Source organism: Typopeltis vanoorti, chromosome 21, assembly GCF_054136105.1.
Source record: "Typopeltis vanoorti isolate ZY-2024b chromosome 21, IOZ_Tvanoo_1.0, whole genome shotgun sequence".
Classification (NCBI taxonomy): domain Eukaryota; kingdom Metazoa; phylum Arthropoda; class Arachnida; order Uropygi; family Thelyphonidae; genus Typopeltis; species Typopeltis vanoorti.
This window is the reverse complement of record NC_143569.1, coordinates 32,975,574-32,989,378: the sequence shown is the minus strand read 5'-3', so window position 1 is coordinate 32,989,378 and position 13,805 is coordinate 32,975,574. Positions and strand designations below refer to the sequence as shown.

Below are 13,805 nucleotides of genomic sequence, written 5' to 3'. Positions count from 1 at the left end.
GCAGCTCTCAGAAATCAACCAAATCTTAATAGATATGGTTGCATTAAACTTCCGAAGATTTAGGAAACACTCATCACCAGAGGTCCCACCTTACATTCCAGGCCACCTACACCGCCCTTAGAGGGCACTCAACTAGATAAGACTTTAGTGTCACCCACGTGGTTGGGCTTAGTACTGTATGATATTTGTGTTAATGTTACGTTAGTTGTTGTTGTAATCCCCATAGATGTCCTAGTGACTAGGATGAAATATAGGAAGCATTAAATTCTGTTTTAATCCTTTCTGAGTGTTGTAAAAAATCCATTAAGTCTCCAACATGACATGGGTATGGATGTTTGTGATTGTCTGTAGAAATACTAGTGGTGGAAGATGGCTTTGGTGTAGTTGCAATTCGTTGAGTTGTGGAGTAGGTGCTCTCCCTCGATGAGTCTTTGGGCTCCCTGGAGGTGTCACGTAATAATAATAATAATAATAATTATTATTATTTATAGTGTGCTGCCTTCAAAGTTCCTTCTTTGTCCATATTTCATGCTTAATCCCCTCCCTCTCATTCATCCATTTTACACCTGCCTTAGTCAGCATTTTGACCTTCAGAATACATTTACACATTGACGCTGTTATGTATTTCTTTGTCAGTTCTCAAGCAGCATTTATTTCCTTACTGCTTAACTCCTCATTCCATGCTATAGCTCCAAGCTGTCTCCTAAGCTTGTCAAAATCACCATCTTTGTACTTCCACATATATCCTTTCCTCACAGAAGTCTTCATATGGCTAGCCACAACCCAGTTGATCACTCGCTTATATACTCAACACAGTGTTATTTTATTTTTCAGTTCTTACTTCGATGATGCTACTCATCATTTAACACCTACCTGATTTATCCTCCTGACCGTGGGTATATTTGATATTGCTTCCTTCAGATACACTTGAACTAACTCCCATGCATTGATAACATCCTTTCCTTCCAAATTCTTATGCCATGACACTGCTTCAGGCTTCCTCTCACCTGTAGTTCTACATATATACTCCTCCTTAACTAAAAATTTCACATTTCAGAGCCTTTGAAGTCAGGATCACATAATCACTTTCCCTAATCAAAGACAATGCTGCAGCCACCTTGATTATGGACAGATCATCTGGTTCAGTGACCGGATTCATCACTCTCAAACCATAAGTCCCCTCTATCACATGCTGATTCAAGTAGTTATCTGTCTTTGTAGCTGAATAAATTCCACTTCGTTATTGCCATGTGATCTTTCCTCATTCCAATGTACATCTACTGAGGCCTCCATAATAATTACTCAATTTGCTGATGCATACTTTTCATATCATTAATTATTATGGAAGATCTTAAAATTTAGAATGTTTGAACACTACAAGGTTGGTCAGATGTAAAAGTTGGAGTGCTTTCATCAGCATTGCTATGTGAAGTCATTTATGTAACGAAATGAGTTGCTTAAAGAGGTTCTAGGAAAATCTGAGGAAAAGGAACCCTAATAGGTATTAAGTGACTAGAGAAGAACCTGATTACTTAAGTGCAACAGGTAGAAGGCAAACCATAGGCCAATAAATATTTAATAATTGTAATTATTTTAATAGTACATTTATTTTTTTACATTTAATTTAGCATTATAAAATTTGCTTTTTATTTTCCTTTTTCCTTTCATCTACAAATGCAACATTGCTCAAATAAATTAAAAACAATTCACATTAAAAAAATGAACAGATATATAAATCTAGGATAATGTTTTATAGCAATGTATGAGTCATTCTTAATCATCGTATTTCTGGTACCCAGCAATGAATGTATACCGCATGGATGGGTGGATTATGGGCTGACCTAGGTTGTTCGTTAATGTGTTGATTGGTGAATATTGAAGTTCACAGTGCAGACTGCTCTGAAAAAAAGTTTAATCTTAAATATGCAATAATTATTTGAAAAAATTGCTCCAATACTTCATTTAAAAGCAAGAGCCATTGGAATGATATAAATGAATTTCATTGATGCTGTGAGAAAGTAGACTGAAAATAGGCAGAAATGTACATCTTGCTTCATAAAAAGATAGTCATTGGCTAAAAAAGAAATTCCTAAGATATATTTTTATTTTTTGTATTTCTCTTCTTGCATCTTAATTTAAATATATTTATTATATATATCTGATTTCTGTGAGAAACTTATTTTTAATCCTTATTTCTATGTATTCAGCTATAAGAAATGATATGACTTTCTATTTTTCATATTGGTACATTATTTTCTTTGCAATCTAAAACATAAGCCATTCTAGTCCCTGTTATGATATGATACTTTTATTTTTCTTTCAGTGCAGAAAGAACAGCTGTACAGACCTATGGTACATTGCAAAGACCCAAATGTCCTCCACCTCCTACCCCAGCAGGTAAGTTGATATCTAGTTGAACATACAAGAAAGATACACAATTTTATGTTTCACAAAATCTTTTCTTTCAGAAAGATATATTGAACTAATAGAAAATAACATAAAACAATGAACTTTTCATGGGATATCTGAAGGTCTTATTTCATGAACAGCATATTTGTTGAATTAAACCTTAAACTCTTTCACACCTAGCATTCACAGTTGTTCTGGCAATGTATTCTGCTTACCCACCTCTCTCTGTCTCTTCATTCTACCTATATGCATCTTCTTTGGATGCTTTAGTGCTACCTCCTCCCCCCCACCTTCCAGTCTGTGCATAATCTCTATTATTCTGGTAAAATCTTTTTTTTTTTTTTACTAACTGAAATATCATTAATATCAATTCTTTTGTTTTTACATATCTTTTTACATTGTAGAATGTACAAAAAAAATATACATTTTACCTTTTACAAAATCTGTTCTTTCAGAAAGATGTATTAAACTGATAGTAAGACATTTTTATCCCAGAAATTTACATCCTTCATTCCTTATATTCCTTCATCCTATCCCATAACCATCGTTCCAGAGGCTTGATATCGTCCTAGTTACAATTCTCTGATACCCCCCCCCCCACCTCTATAAAGTTTCCAAATCACAGTTGAAATTAGGTGGCCATAGACAAAATATGCTGTGCATGGCTTGATTAATGCTTTATACAATGGCATGAACATTTCATCCTTACTTCTCACACCAACACAGTACACATCACATGCATCTGCATACCAAAGTGCAACACATTCCACTGATTAAAACTGCATCCTTCTCATTCAGCCAAGCTAAAAGCTATTTAAATTTCTGAAAGGAAAAATTACAAAGCAGTATTATGAAGAATATTAGGGGGAATTTTTTTTATCAGTTATGTAAGGAACATAAACTATTCCATATATGGATATGAAATCAGAAACTTGGACTTGGTTAATTTGGGCATGTGGAACTTTTAACTGCCTCTTATATAATTGCACATGACATAGTGGATGAAATGTTAGTATTGAACTGGTCTGTTCAATACTGTTTGAGACCAGATGCCTATAAGACATCTGGTCTCAAATGTCTTATAGGCATTTGAGACCAGATGGTTATATGTAATGATTTATATAGAAGATTTTAAATGCATTCTGTTATACCATACCTCTCATTAAAGAAACTGAATATCAAATGCACAAGCTGTGCATTTGATATTCATCATCATCATCATCAAATTCCTGTCATGTACCCTCAAGGGGTGTACAGGATATGATAGTACTACATGAAAAAATTACATCATTACTAACTTCCTATCTACAATTTTTCTCCAAATCAGTCTGTTAGTTGTCAAGACTCCAACATTATCAGATCTTATATTTCTATCGTCTAAGACACTTTGTACCGTATCAATCCACCTATATCTTGGTCTTCCTCTGGGTCGTTTTCCTGCCACCCTGGCAGAGAACACTTGTTTTGCTAATCTTTCCTCTCCCATTCTGTTTAAGTGACCATACCACCTGAGATTAGCTCTGCTAACGCATTCCTGGATGCTGACAATGTCAAGTTAATTCCTAATATCCTCATTTTTAATATGATATTGTCATTGATGCCATCTGTTCACACCTCGAATCTTTCTCAGGACTCTCATATCTGCGGTCTCTAGTCTTCGGTCAAGTGTTTTACTTCTGACCCAGCTCTCAGATCCATAAGTTAAAACTGGTTTGAACACTGTCTTGTATACAGTTAATTTAGTGTTCTGACTAATTTCTCTCTTATTCCATATGAATTTATTCAATTGACTTCCCACCATACCAGCTTTACTGAATCTGTTGTCTATTTCTATATTTAATTTACCATCTTCAGTAAAAATCGTGCCTAAGTAGCTGAAATGTTTTACTTGTTCCACAGGTTCTCCATTCACAACACAGTTGACATTTTCAATGATTCTGCCTATTTTCATTGTCTTTGTCTTTTTATTGCTGACCTTCATACCATATCTATTACAACAGCTATTCAATTTAGTCAGAGAATCTTGCAGACTTGTAGTGGATTTATTTAGAAGTATAACATCATCCGCATAAAGCTGAGAGCTGACATTAACATCTCCAATTTTGATATCAGGTTTAATACCACTTTCCTTCATAATGTGATCCATATATGAATAACATAGGGGATAATGTACATCCTTGTTTCACACCAGATTTAACATTAAACCATCTTCCTGTACTTCCTTCAATTCTAACTGCTGACTTACAACTCAAATAAAGACTAAGTATTGCTTGATATAATGCCCCATTGACACCATATAACTGTAGTGTGTATTGAATAGTTTCTCTCTTGGCACCTTGTCATATGCCTTTTCCAAATCGACAAAACTTAAATACAGATCTTTGTTATATTCCCATGCTTTCTCGACTATTTGTCGTAAAGTGAAAATCTGATCCAGACAGCCTCTATTTGGCCTGAATCCAGCTTGTTTTCACCAAGCTTTTCTTCCACAATTCTTCTCAACTGTTTCTCAAGTATACTTGCATAGATCTTGCCAGGAACACTCAGTAGGGAAATACCTCTGTAATTCTCACATTCAGTTTTATTTCCCTTTTTATATATGGGTACTATGAGAGCTCTACTCCAATCATCGGGAATTCGTCCCTCTGTCCAGGCTTTCTGAACTATGCAGTGCAGCCACTGTAATACTTTTATACCACCATACTTCAGCATTTCTGTCGAATATCATCTACTCCTGCTGCCTTTCCACATTTCAAGCCTTTGATGGCTTTTTCTGCTTCAAGTATGGATATGTATTCCTGACTGCATGCCTGGTCAGTGTTTTTTTATCACTGTGCTGTCATCACTGCTTGTTTCATTTAGCAGTTTTTCAAAGTAATTACTCCATACTTCAAGGATATCTTTTTCTCCTGTTTTCATGTCACCTTTATCATCTCTAACTCCTTTTACAGCACTCTTTCCTCCATTCCTAAGCTTCTTCAACAACCTCCAGAATATTTTGCCACCTTCTTGAAATTTATTTTCTATATTCTTGCCAAAGTCCTCCCATGACTTTTGTTTAGCTAGTTTTACACACTGTTTAGCTTTCTTACATTTGTCTCTGTATTCTGTAAGAGTAAAAGCTGACTTATTTGCCAGGAACTTTTGATATGCTTTCTTCTTTTCCTTCACTGCCTCTTTAACTTCCTGTGTCCACCAGGGAGTTCTGATTTTTTTATCCTTGCACACAACCTCACCACGTGCCTCTCTGGCAGAATCAATCAATGTTTTCTTCAGAGTTTGCCACTGAATCTCCAAGGTTTCATTCCTGTTCTCAAACTCTTTCATTTTCTTTTCAATAATTTTTCTGTATTTTAGTCTACAATTCACATCTGAGAGCTGCTCAACTTTTGTTCGCTTTAAAACTTTCTTACATGTTATTCTTTTCAATATGAAATTCAATTTTATCCTGCTCAAGACTAAATAGTGATCACTTCCAATTTCAAATCCTCTGTACACTCTGGTGTCCTGCACCAGGGAGAAAACATCACTATCAACAATAACATAGTCAATGAGACATTTCTTATTCCTAGCCTCTTCTCTCCATGTGAATTTGTGCACATTTTTATGTTGGAACATGGTGTTAGTAAAAACCAGTCCATGTCCTGAGCAGAAATCCAGCAGATATTTGTCATTATTATTAGCTTTGCTCTTTTCACCAAATTTTCCCAAAATATTTTTGTACGTCTCACAATCATTTCCTACTCTATTTAGATCCCTAACAAGGACCAACTTTTCCTTTTTCATTGTGTCAGTTGCTTTTTCTAAAGTGTCAAAAAATTCCTCCACTTCTACCTTAGTAGAACCTTCTGTGGGACCATAGGCACAAATAAGACTCATTGTCCAGTTCCCCATTCTCATATTTGCCCACATTACTCTACTTGAAACTGACTGCCATTCAAGAAGATTAGCCTCGTATTTTGTGTTGAATACTATGGCTACTCCTTCTTTTCCTTGATTGTCATTGCCTGAATATAACATTTTGTATTTATTGCTCAGAAAGATCTCACCAGTTTTGGTCTTTTTTGTTTCAGTCATACCTATTATGTCGATCTGGTACTTATCTAATTCCTCAACTAGCTCCATTTCTTTGCCATTCAGGCTTCTTACGTTGATAGTACCGATCTTTAACTCTGGTGATGTTGAGTTTGGGTTTGTTTTCAGATTTGTTCCAGTAGCTGACTTTTCGCTGTTTGCCCTGGTTCCCTGTCGTAAACAAATGGGGCCTTGTTTAACCGGGCGACGCCCCAGCCAGCATGAAATTTTGTCATGTTGTGCCATCATTTTTTATTTTGGTTTAACCAATAAGAATACAATTTGGTCGGCTAAATCCCAAATTGCCAGCCCATCCTCGTTCGTTCAGTATCAAAGTAGATACCCAACAGGGTGCACCACGAGAAGGTGAGGATTGGACATTAGGTCAGAAGCCCTGGTCGTTTTTCCGCATTCCTTTAAAGGCTATGTGGAGGTCTCCTCTCAGTTATACAGCTTTGACCCTTAAGCACCCCGTGCATTTGATATTCAGTACCTTTAAAGAGAGGTAAATTTAGTAAACAGGAGAGGGTAAAGAGGTAAACAGTAGTCTCCTGCATATAGAAAGCACAGATAGTTGAACTGCCTATCTATAGTTTTGACATCCAATATAGTATACAATTACTATCATCTTGTTAGTCCTTAACACTATGTATTAGTCAACTCTCTCTCTCTCATGGCACACACACATATGTTTTTTTTTGTTTTTTTTTTCCCCAAATATTAGACACGGAAGAACCTCTAACAATGCTGTCGTAGGCCATTTATAGGGTACAGGTGAGAAATGGGAAAGAAGAAATCTATGGATATTTTCTTGTAAAATATTTGATGTTGTAGTTGTTGGGAAAGACTTCACAAAGAAGGGTGTTGAGGAAGATAAAAAGCTGATTTATTGTGTTTACAGTTGGACTGAAACGAGATGTTGGGCAGATGCTATTCTTGTTTTAACAGTCTCAACAGAAAGCAGAAGAATTATGAATGAGCTGATTTGGGAATTGTACAAAGTTAGTAGCTGGATGGGCAAAAAGTATCATATTTTGCAATGAACTGTTCAGATGTGAGAAACCTAAATTTTTCCTAAATCAAGTTATTGTCAATGGTTTTTATGCTTCTCTTTGACTGCATTCATGAAGAAAAAGAATTTCTTTGAGGTAACACAGAAATGATTTTTGTTGGTGTATAGATTCTTTGCTACTATGAAGAGAAATTATTATAGTATTGTTTATAGAATTATTATAGTATTATAGTCCTTGGACTCATCAAGGGAGGCCCTAAACTTCACTTCATGTCAAGCACTATCCAACATTTGCACAATATCTATCATACTTTGCTTTGAATTCTTTCTTTTAAGGTTACACAGTGGTCAGCATTCATAGTGAAGAATTTATGGAAACACAGCACATGTTAGAATGATTATTTTACTTATAATTAAGAAAGTAACATTCAGTGTTTTGACCTCTGTATTGAGGTCATCATCAGGAAAACAGACATGTACAGGACACAAGCTACATAATGCTACACTACACAAAAGTAAGATGAACCTAAATACTTGTTAATCGTTTATCCTAGCCCAACCTCTGGTGAGGGGAGAAAAATACACCATTAAAAATTAATTCACAGAATAACAACTTGTTCATACTAATATACAGATAATAATATATATATATATATATATATATATATATATATATATCATCAAATATTCCTGCCATGTACCTTCAAGGGGTGTACAGGATATGATAGTACTACATGAAAAAAATTACATCATTACTAACTTCCTGTCTACAATTTTCCTCCAAATCAGTCTGTTACTTGTCAAGGCTTCAACATTATCAGACTTATATTTCTATCATCTAAGGCACTTTGTACCGTATCAATCCACCTATATCTTGGTCTTCCTCTGGGTCGTTTTCCTGCCAGCCTGGCAGAGAACACTTCTTTTGCTAATCTTTCCTCGCCCATTCTGTTTAAGTGACCATACCACCTGAGATTAGCTCTGCTAACGCATTCTTGGATGTTGACAATGTCAAGTTCTTTCCTAATATCCTCATTTTTAATATGATATTGCCATTGATGCCATCTATTCACGCCTCTAATCTTTCTCAGGACTCTCATATCTGCAGTCTCTAGTCTTTGGTCAAGTGTTTTACTTCTGACCCAGCTCTCAAATCCATAAGTTAAAACTGATTTGAACACTGTCTTGTATATAGCTAATTTAGTGTTCCGGCTAATTTCTCTCTTATTCCATATGAATTTATTCAGTTGACTTCGTACCATACCAGCTTTGCTGATTCTGTTGTCTATTTCTATATTTAATTTACCATCTTCAGTAAAAATCGTCCCTAAGTAGCTGTGATGTTTCACTTGTTCCACAGGTTCTCCATTCACAACACAGTTGACATTTTCAATGATTCTGCCTATTTTCATTGTCTTTGTATTTTTATTGCTGACCTTCATGCCATATCTATTACAACAACTATTCAATTTAGTCAGAGAATCTTGCAGACTTGTAGCGGATTTATTTAGAAGTAGAAGATCATTTGCATAAAGCAAAGAACATACATCATCATCATCAAATTCCTGCCATGTATCCTCAAGGGGTGTACAGTCATTTTTTATTTTGGTATTTTGGTAAAATAAAAAATGATGGTACAACATGACAAAAAAGAACATACATTAACATCTGAAATTCTGATATCATGTTTAATACCACTTTCCTTCATAATGTGATCCACATAGATAATGAATAACAGAGGGGGATAATGTACATCCTTGTCTCACACCAGATTTAACATTAAACCATCTTCCTGTACTTCCTTCAATTCACACCAGATTTAACATTAAACCATCTTCCTGTACTTCCTTCAATGCTGACTCTCAAATAAAGACTACGTATTGCTTGATATAATGCCTCATTGACACCATATAACTGTAGTGTATTGAATAGTTTCTCTCTTGGCACCTTGTCATATGCCTTTTCCAAATCGACAAAACTTAAATACAGATCTTTGTTATATTCCCATGCTTTCTCGACTATTTGTCGTAAAGTGAAAATCTGATCCTGACAGCCTCTATTTGGCCTGAATCCAGCTTGTTCTTCACCAAGCTTTTCTTCCACAATTCTTCTCAACCGTTTCTCAAGTATACTTGCATAGATCTTGCCGGGAACACTCAGTAGGGAAATACCTCTATAATTCTCGCATTCAGTTTTATTTCCCTTTTTATATATGGGTACTATTAGAGCTCTACTCCAATCATCGGGAATTCATCCCTCTGTCCAGGCTTTCTGAACTATGCAGTGCAGCCACTGTAAGACTCTTATACCACCATACTTCAGCATTTCTGGTCGAATATCATCTACTCCTGCTGCCTTTCCACATTTCAAGCCTTTGATGGTTTTTTCTACTTCAAGTATGGATATGTATTCCTAACTGCATGCCTGGTCAGTGTTTTTTATCACTGTGCTGTCATCACTGCTTGTTTCATTTAGCAGTTTTTCAAAGTAATTACTCCATACTTCAAGGATATCTTTTTCTCCTGTTTTCATGTCACCTTTATCATCTCTAACTCCTTTTACAGCACTCTTTCCTCCATTCCTAAGCTTCTTCAACAACCTCCAGAATATTTTGCCACCTTCTTGAAATTTATTTTCTATATTCTTGCCAAAGTCCTCCCATGACTTTTGTTTAGCTAGTTTTACACATTGTTTAGCATTTTTGCATTTGTCTCTGTATTCTCTAAGAGAACAAACTGACTTATTTGACAGGAACTTTTGATATGCTTTCTTCTTTTCCTTCACTGCCTCTTTAACTTCCTGTGTCCACCAGGGAGTTCTGCTTTTTTTATCCTTGCAGACAACCTCACCACATGCCTCTCTAGCAGAATCAATCAATGTTTCTTTCAGAGTTTGCCACTGAATCTCCAAGGTTTGATTCCTGTTCTCAAACTCTTTCATTTTTTCTTCAATAATCTTTGTGTATGTTAGTCTACAATTCACATCTGAGAGGTGCTCAACTTTTATTCGCTTTAAAACTTTCTTACATGTTATTCTTTTCAATATGAAATTCAATTTTATCCTGCTAAAGACTAAATAGTGATCACTTCCAATTTCAAATCCTCTGTACACTCTAGTGTCCTGCACCAGGGAGAAAGCATCACTATCAACAATAACATAGTCAATGAGACTTTTCTTATTCCTTGCCTCTTCTCTCCATGTGAATTTGTGCACATTTTTATGTTGGAACATGGTGTTAGTAATAACCTTTCCATGTCCTGAGCAGAAATCCAACAGATATTTGTCATTATTATTAGCTTTGCTCTTTTCTCCAAATTTTCCCAAAATATTTTTGTATGTCTCACAATCATTTCCTACTCTGCTATTTAGATCCCCAACAAGGACCAACTTTTCCTTTTTCATTGTGTTAGTTGCTTTTTCTAAACCCTCAAAAAATTCCTCCACTTCTACCTTAGTAGAGCCTTCTGTGGGACCATAGGCACAAATAAGTCTCGTTGGCCAGTTCCCTATTCTCATATTTTCCCACATTACTTGAGACTGACTGCCATTTAAGAAGATTAGCCTCGTATTTTGTGTTGAATATTATGGCTACTCCTTCTTTACCTGGATTGTCATTGCCTGAATATAACATTTTGTATTTATTGCTCAGAAAGATCTCACCAGTTTTTATCTTTTTTTTTTCTTTCAGTCACCCCTATTATGTCGATCTGGTATTTATCTAATTCCTCAGCTAGCTCCATTTCTTTGCCATTCATGCTTCTTACGTTGATAGTACCGATCTTTAACTCTGGTGATGTTGAGTTGGGGTTTGTTTTCATATTTGTTCCAGTAGCTGACTTTTCGCTGTTCGCCCTGGTTCCCTGGTGAAAACAACGGGGGCCTTGTTTAACTGGGCGACGCCCCAGCCGGCATGAAATTTTGTCATGTCGTACCATCATTTTTTATTTTGGTTTAACTAATAAGAATACAATTTGGTCAGCTAAATCCCAAATTGCCAGCCCATCCTCGTTCGTTCAGTATCCAGGTAGATACCCAACAGGGTGCACCACGAGAAGGTGAGGATTGGAATTAGGTCAGAAGCCCTGGTCGGTTCTCCGCATTCCTTTAAAGGCTATGTGGAGTTCTCCTCTCAGTTATACAGCTTTGACCATTAAGCACCTCTATATATATATATATATATATATATATATATATGTGTGTGTGTGTGTGTGTGTGTGTGTGTGTGTGTGTGTATTCATGAGCATTGACTCGGTTACTTTCATACATTTAGAAAGATATTTAATTACTAAAAAACTGAGAATTAATTAAAAGCTTTAATGATAATAAACACAACTAGTTTTGGCTTTTTATTGCCTTAATCAGGTATCTTTTTAGGAAGATGAAACAATAATAAAAACTGAAGATTCTAAAAAACTGAGAAGCACAGATAAATTGCAGTACATAATTGAAATAAAATCCGTTGTATTAACATTGAGGTTGTTTTATTTTACGTGCCATTGTTTGTTGTATGCGTGGTAGCAGACTCTCGAGAACGCCAGTACTGAATAACAGCAGTATGGCTATCAGGGATGCTATAGCTTAAATTGTTGTTTAAAAGTTCAGGATTAGGGACGATCTCCCTGGATTCCACTATCTTTCTTTCAAATTCATCATGGCAGCGGAAAATGTTTTTCAGATCTATCCCAGGAAATTGAGTGACCTTGAAAAATCATCATGAGGATTGTTAGAGAAGAGAATATTGCTGGATAAGGCACTGGCATGTGATCTTTTATAGGAGATGTCTGTTTTATGCTCCTCCATACAAAGTTCAATAGACTTATTAGTTTGACCATAATAAGGAACATTACAGTCACACCATAGTTTATATACGCCAGGATATTTGAGATTATGATGCTTAGGATGGCTTATAAGAGATCGGATTTTTGGAAGTGTAGTGAATAATGTCCTGATGTTGTACTCCTTAAGGACTTTAGCCAATTTTTGGGAGACCGAACTGATGTATGGGATTGAGATGCTACTTTTAAAACTCGGAACTATTTCCACCTTGGGACACAGAGCACGCTCTCTTTTAAACGATCCAGATGAATTTCAAAAAGAAATTAATCACCTCTCGCATGTCTTTGAACTAAATGGATATTTAAAAAAAATTACTAAGAAATTTCTTATAGATCCTCCTAGGCACTGCAATACAGAAACTACCAATTTTGAAGGTAGCATCCCAATTCCATACATCAGTTCGGTCTCCCAAAAATTGGCAAAAGTCCTTAAGAAGTACAACATCAGGACGTTATTCACTACACTTCTAAAAATTTGATCTCTTATAAGCCATCCTAAGCCTAAGCATCACAATCTGAAATATCCTGCTGTATATAAACTATGGTGTGGCTGTAATGTTCCTTATTATGGTCAGACTAATAGTCTATTGAACTTCGTATGGAGTAGCATAAAAGACATCTCCTATAAAAAAATCACATGCTAGTGCCTTATCCAGTCATATTCTCTTCTCTAAGAATCCTCATGGTAATTTTCAAGGTCACTCAATTTCCTGGAATAGATCTGAAAACATTTTCCGCTGCCATGATGAATTTGAAAGAAAGATAGTGGAATCCAGGGAGATCGTCCTTAATCCTGAACATTTAAACAACAATTTAAGCTATAACATCACTGATAGCCATACTGCTGTTATTCACTACTGGCGTTCTCAAGAGTCTGCTACCACGCATACAACAAACAATGGCATGTAAAATAGAACAAGAATGTTAATACAGCATTTTTTATTTCAATTATGTACTGCAATTTATCTGTGCTTCTCAGTTTTTTAGAATCTTCAGTTTTTATTATTGTTTCCTCTTCCTAAAAAGATACCTGATGAAGGCTGTAAAAAGCCAAAACTAGTTGTGTTTTTTTATCATTAAAGCTTTTAATTAATTCTCGGTTTTTCAGTCATTAAATATCTTTCTAAATATATATAAACTTTATAGTAGAACTACATTAAACAAATTCTGAAGTCCTCTCATTTGGGGTTTTCTTCTGTTTCTTCTGATTGTTCTTGTATGAGTTCTTGCCCTCTCTAATATGAGAGGGCTTTAGAAATGTTTAATGTAGTTCCACTATAATTTTTTTTTTAAGTATCTGTATATTAGTATGAAAAGGTTATGTTATTTTGTGATTTAATTTTTAATGTTGTTATTTTTATTATTATTATTATAAGTAAAATAATTATTCTAACACATGCATTGTGTCTCCATGAATTCTTCACTATGTTTGTTTTGAATTCATTCGCAGTTATGGCACCCACAAGAGACTGGCA

The 13,805-nt window shown here is 35.4% G+C and overlaps 1 protein-coding gene across 3 annotated transcripts in view; it reads left to right on the top strand.

Annotated features, from left to right (window-relative positions):
* Asap (ArfGAP domain of ASAP) overlaps positions 1-13,805 on the top strand; it is a 718,739-nt gene that overhangs the window by 611,310 nt on the left and 93,624 nt on the right. For all 3 annotated transcript variants that reach the window (XM_090411444.1, XM_090411445.1, XM_090411443.1), the window contains one exon: positions 2,324-2,397. In XM_090411444.1, coding sequence (XP_090267570.1) covers positions 2,324-2,397 — 74 coding nt within the window. The remainder of the gene's footprint in view (positions 1-2,323; positions 2,398-13,805) is intronic.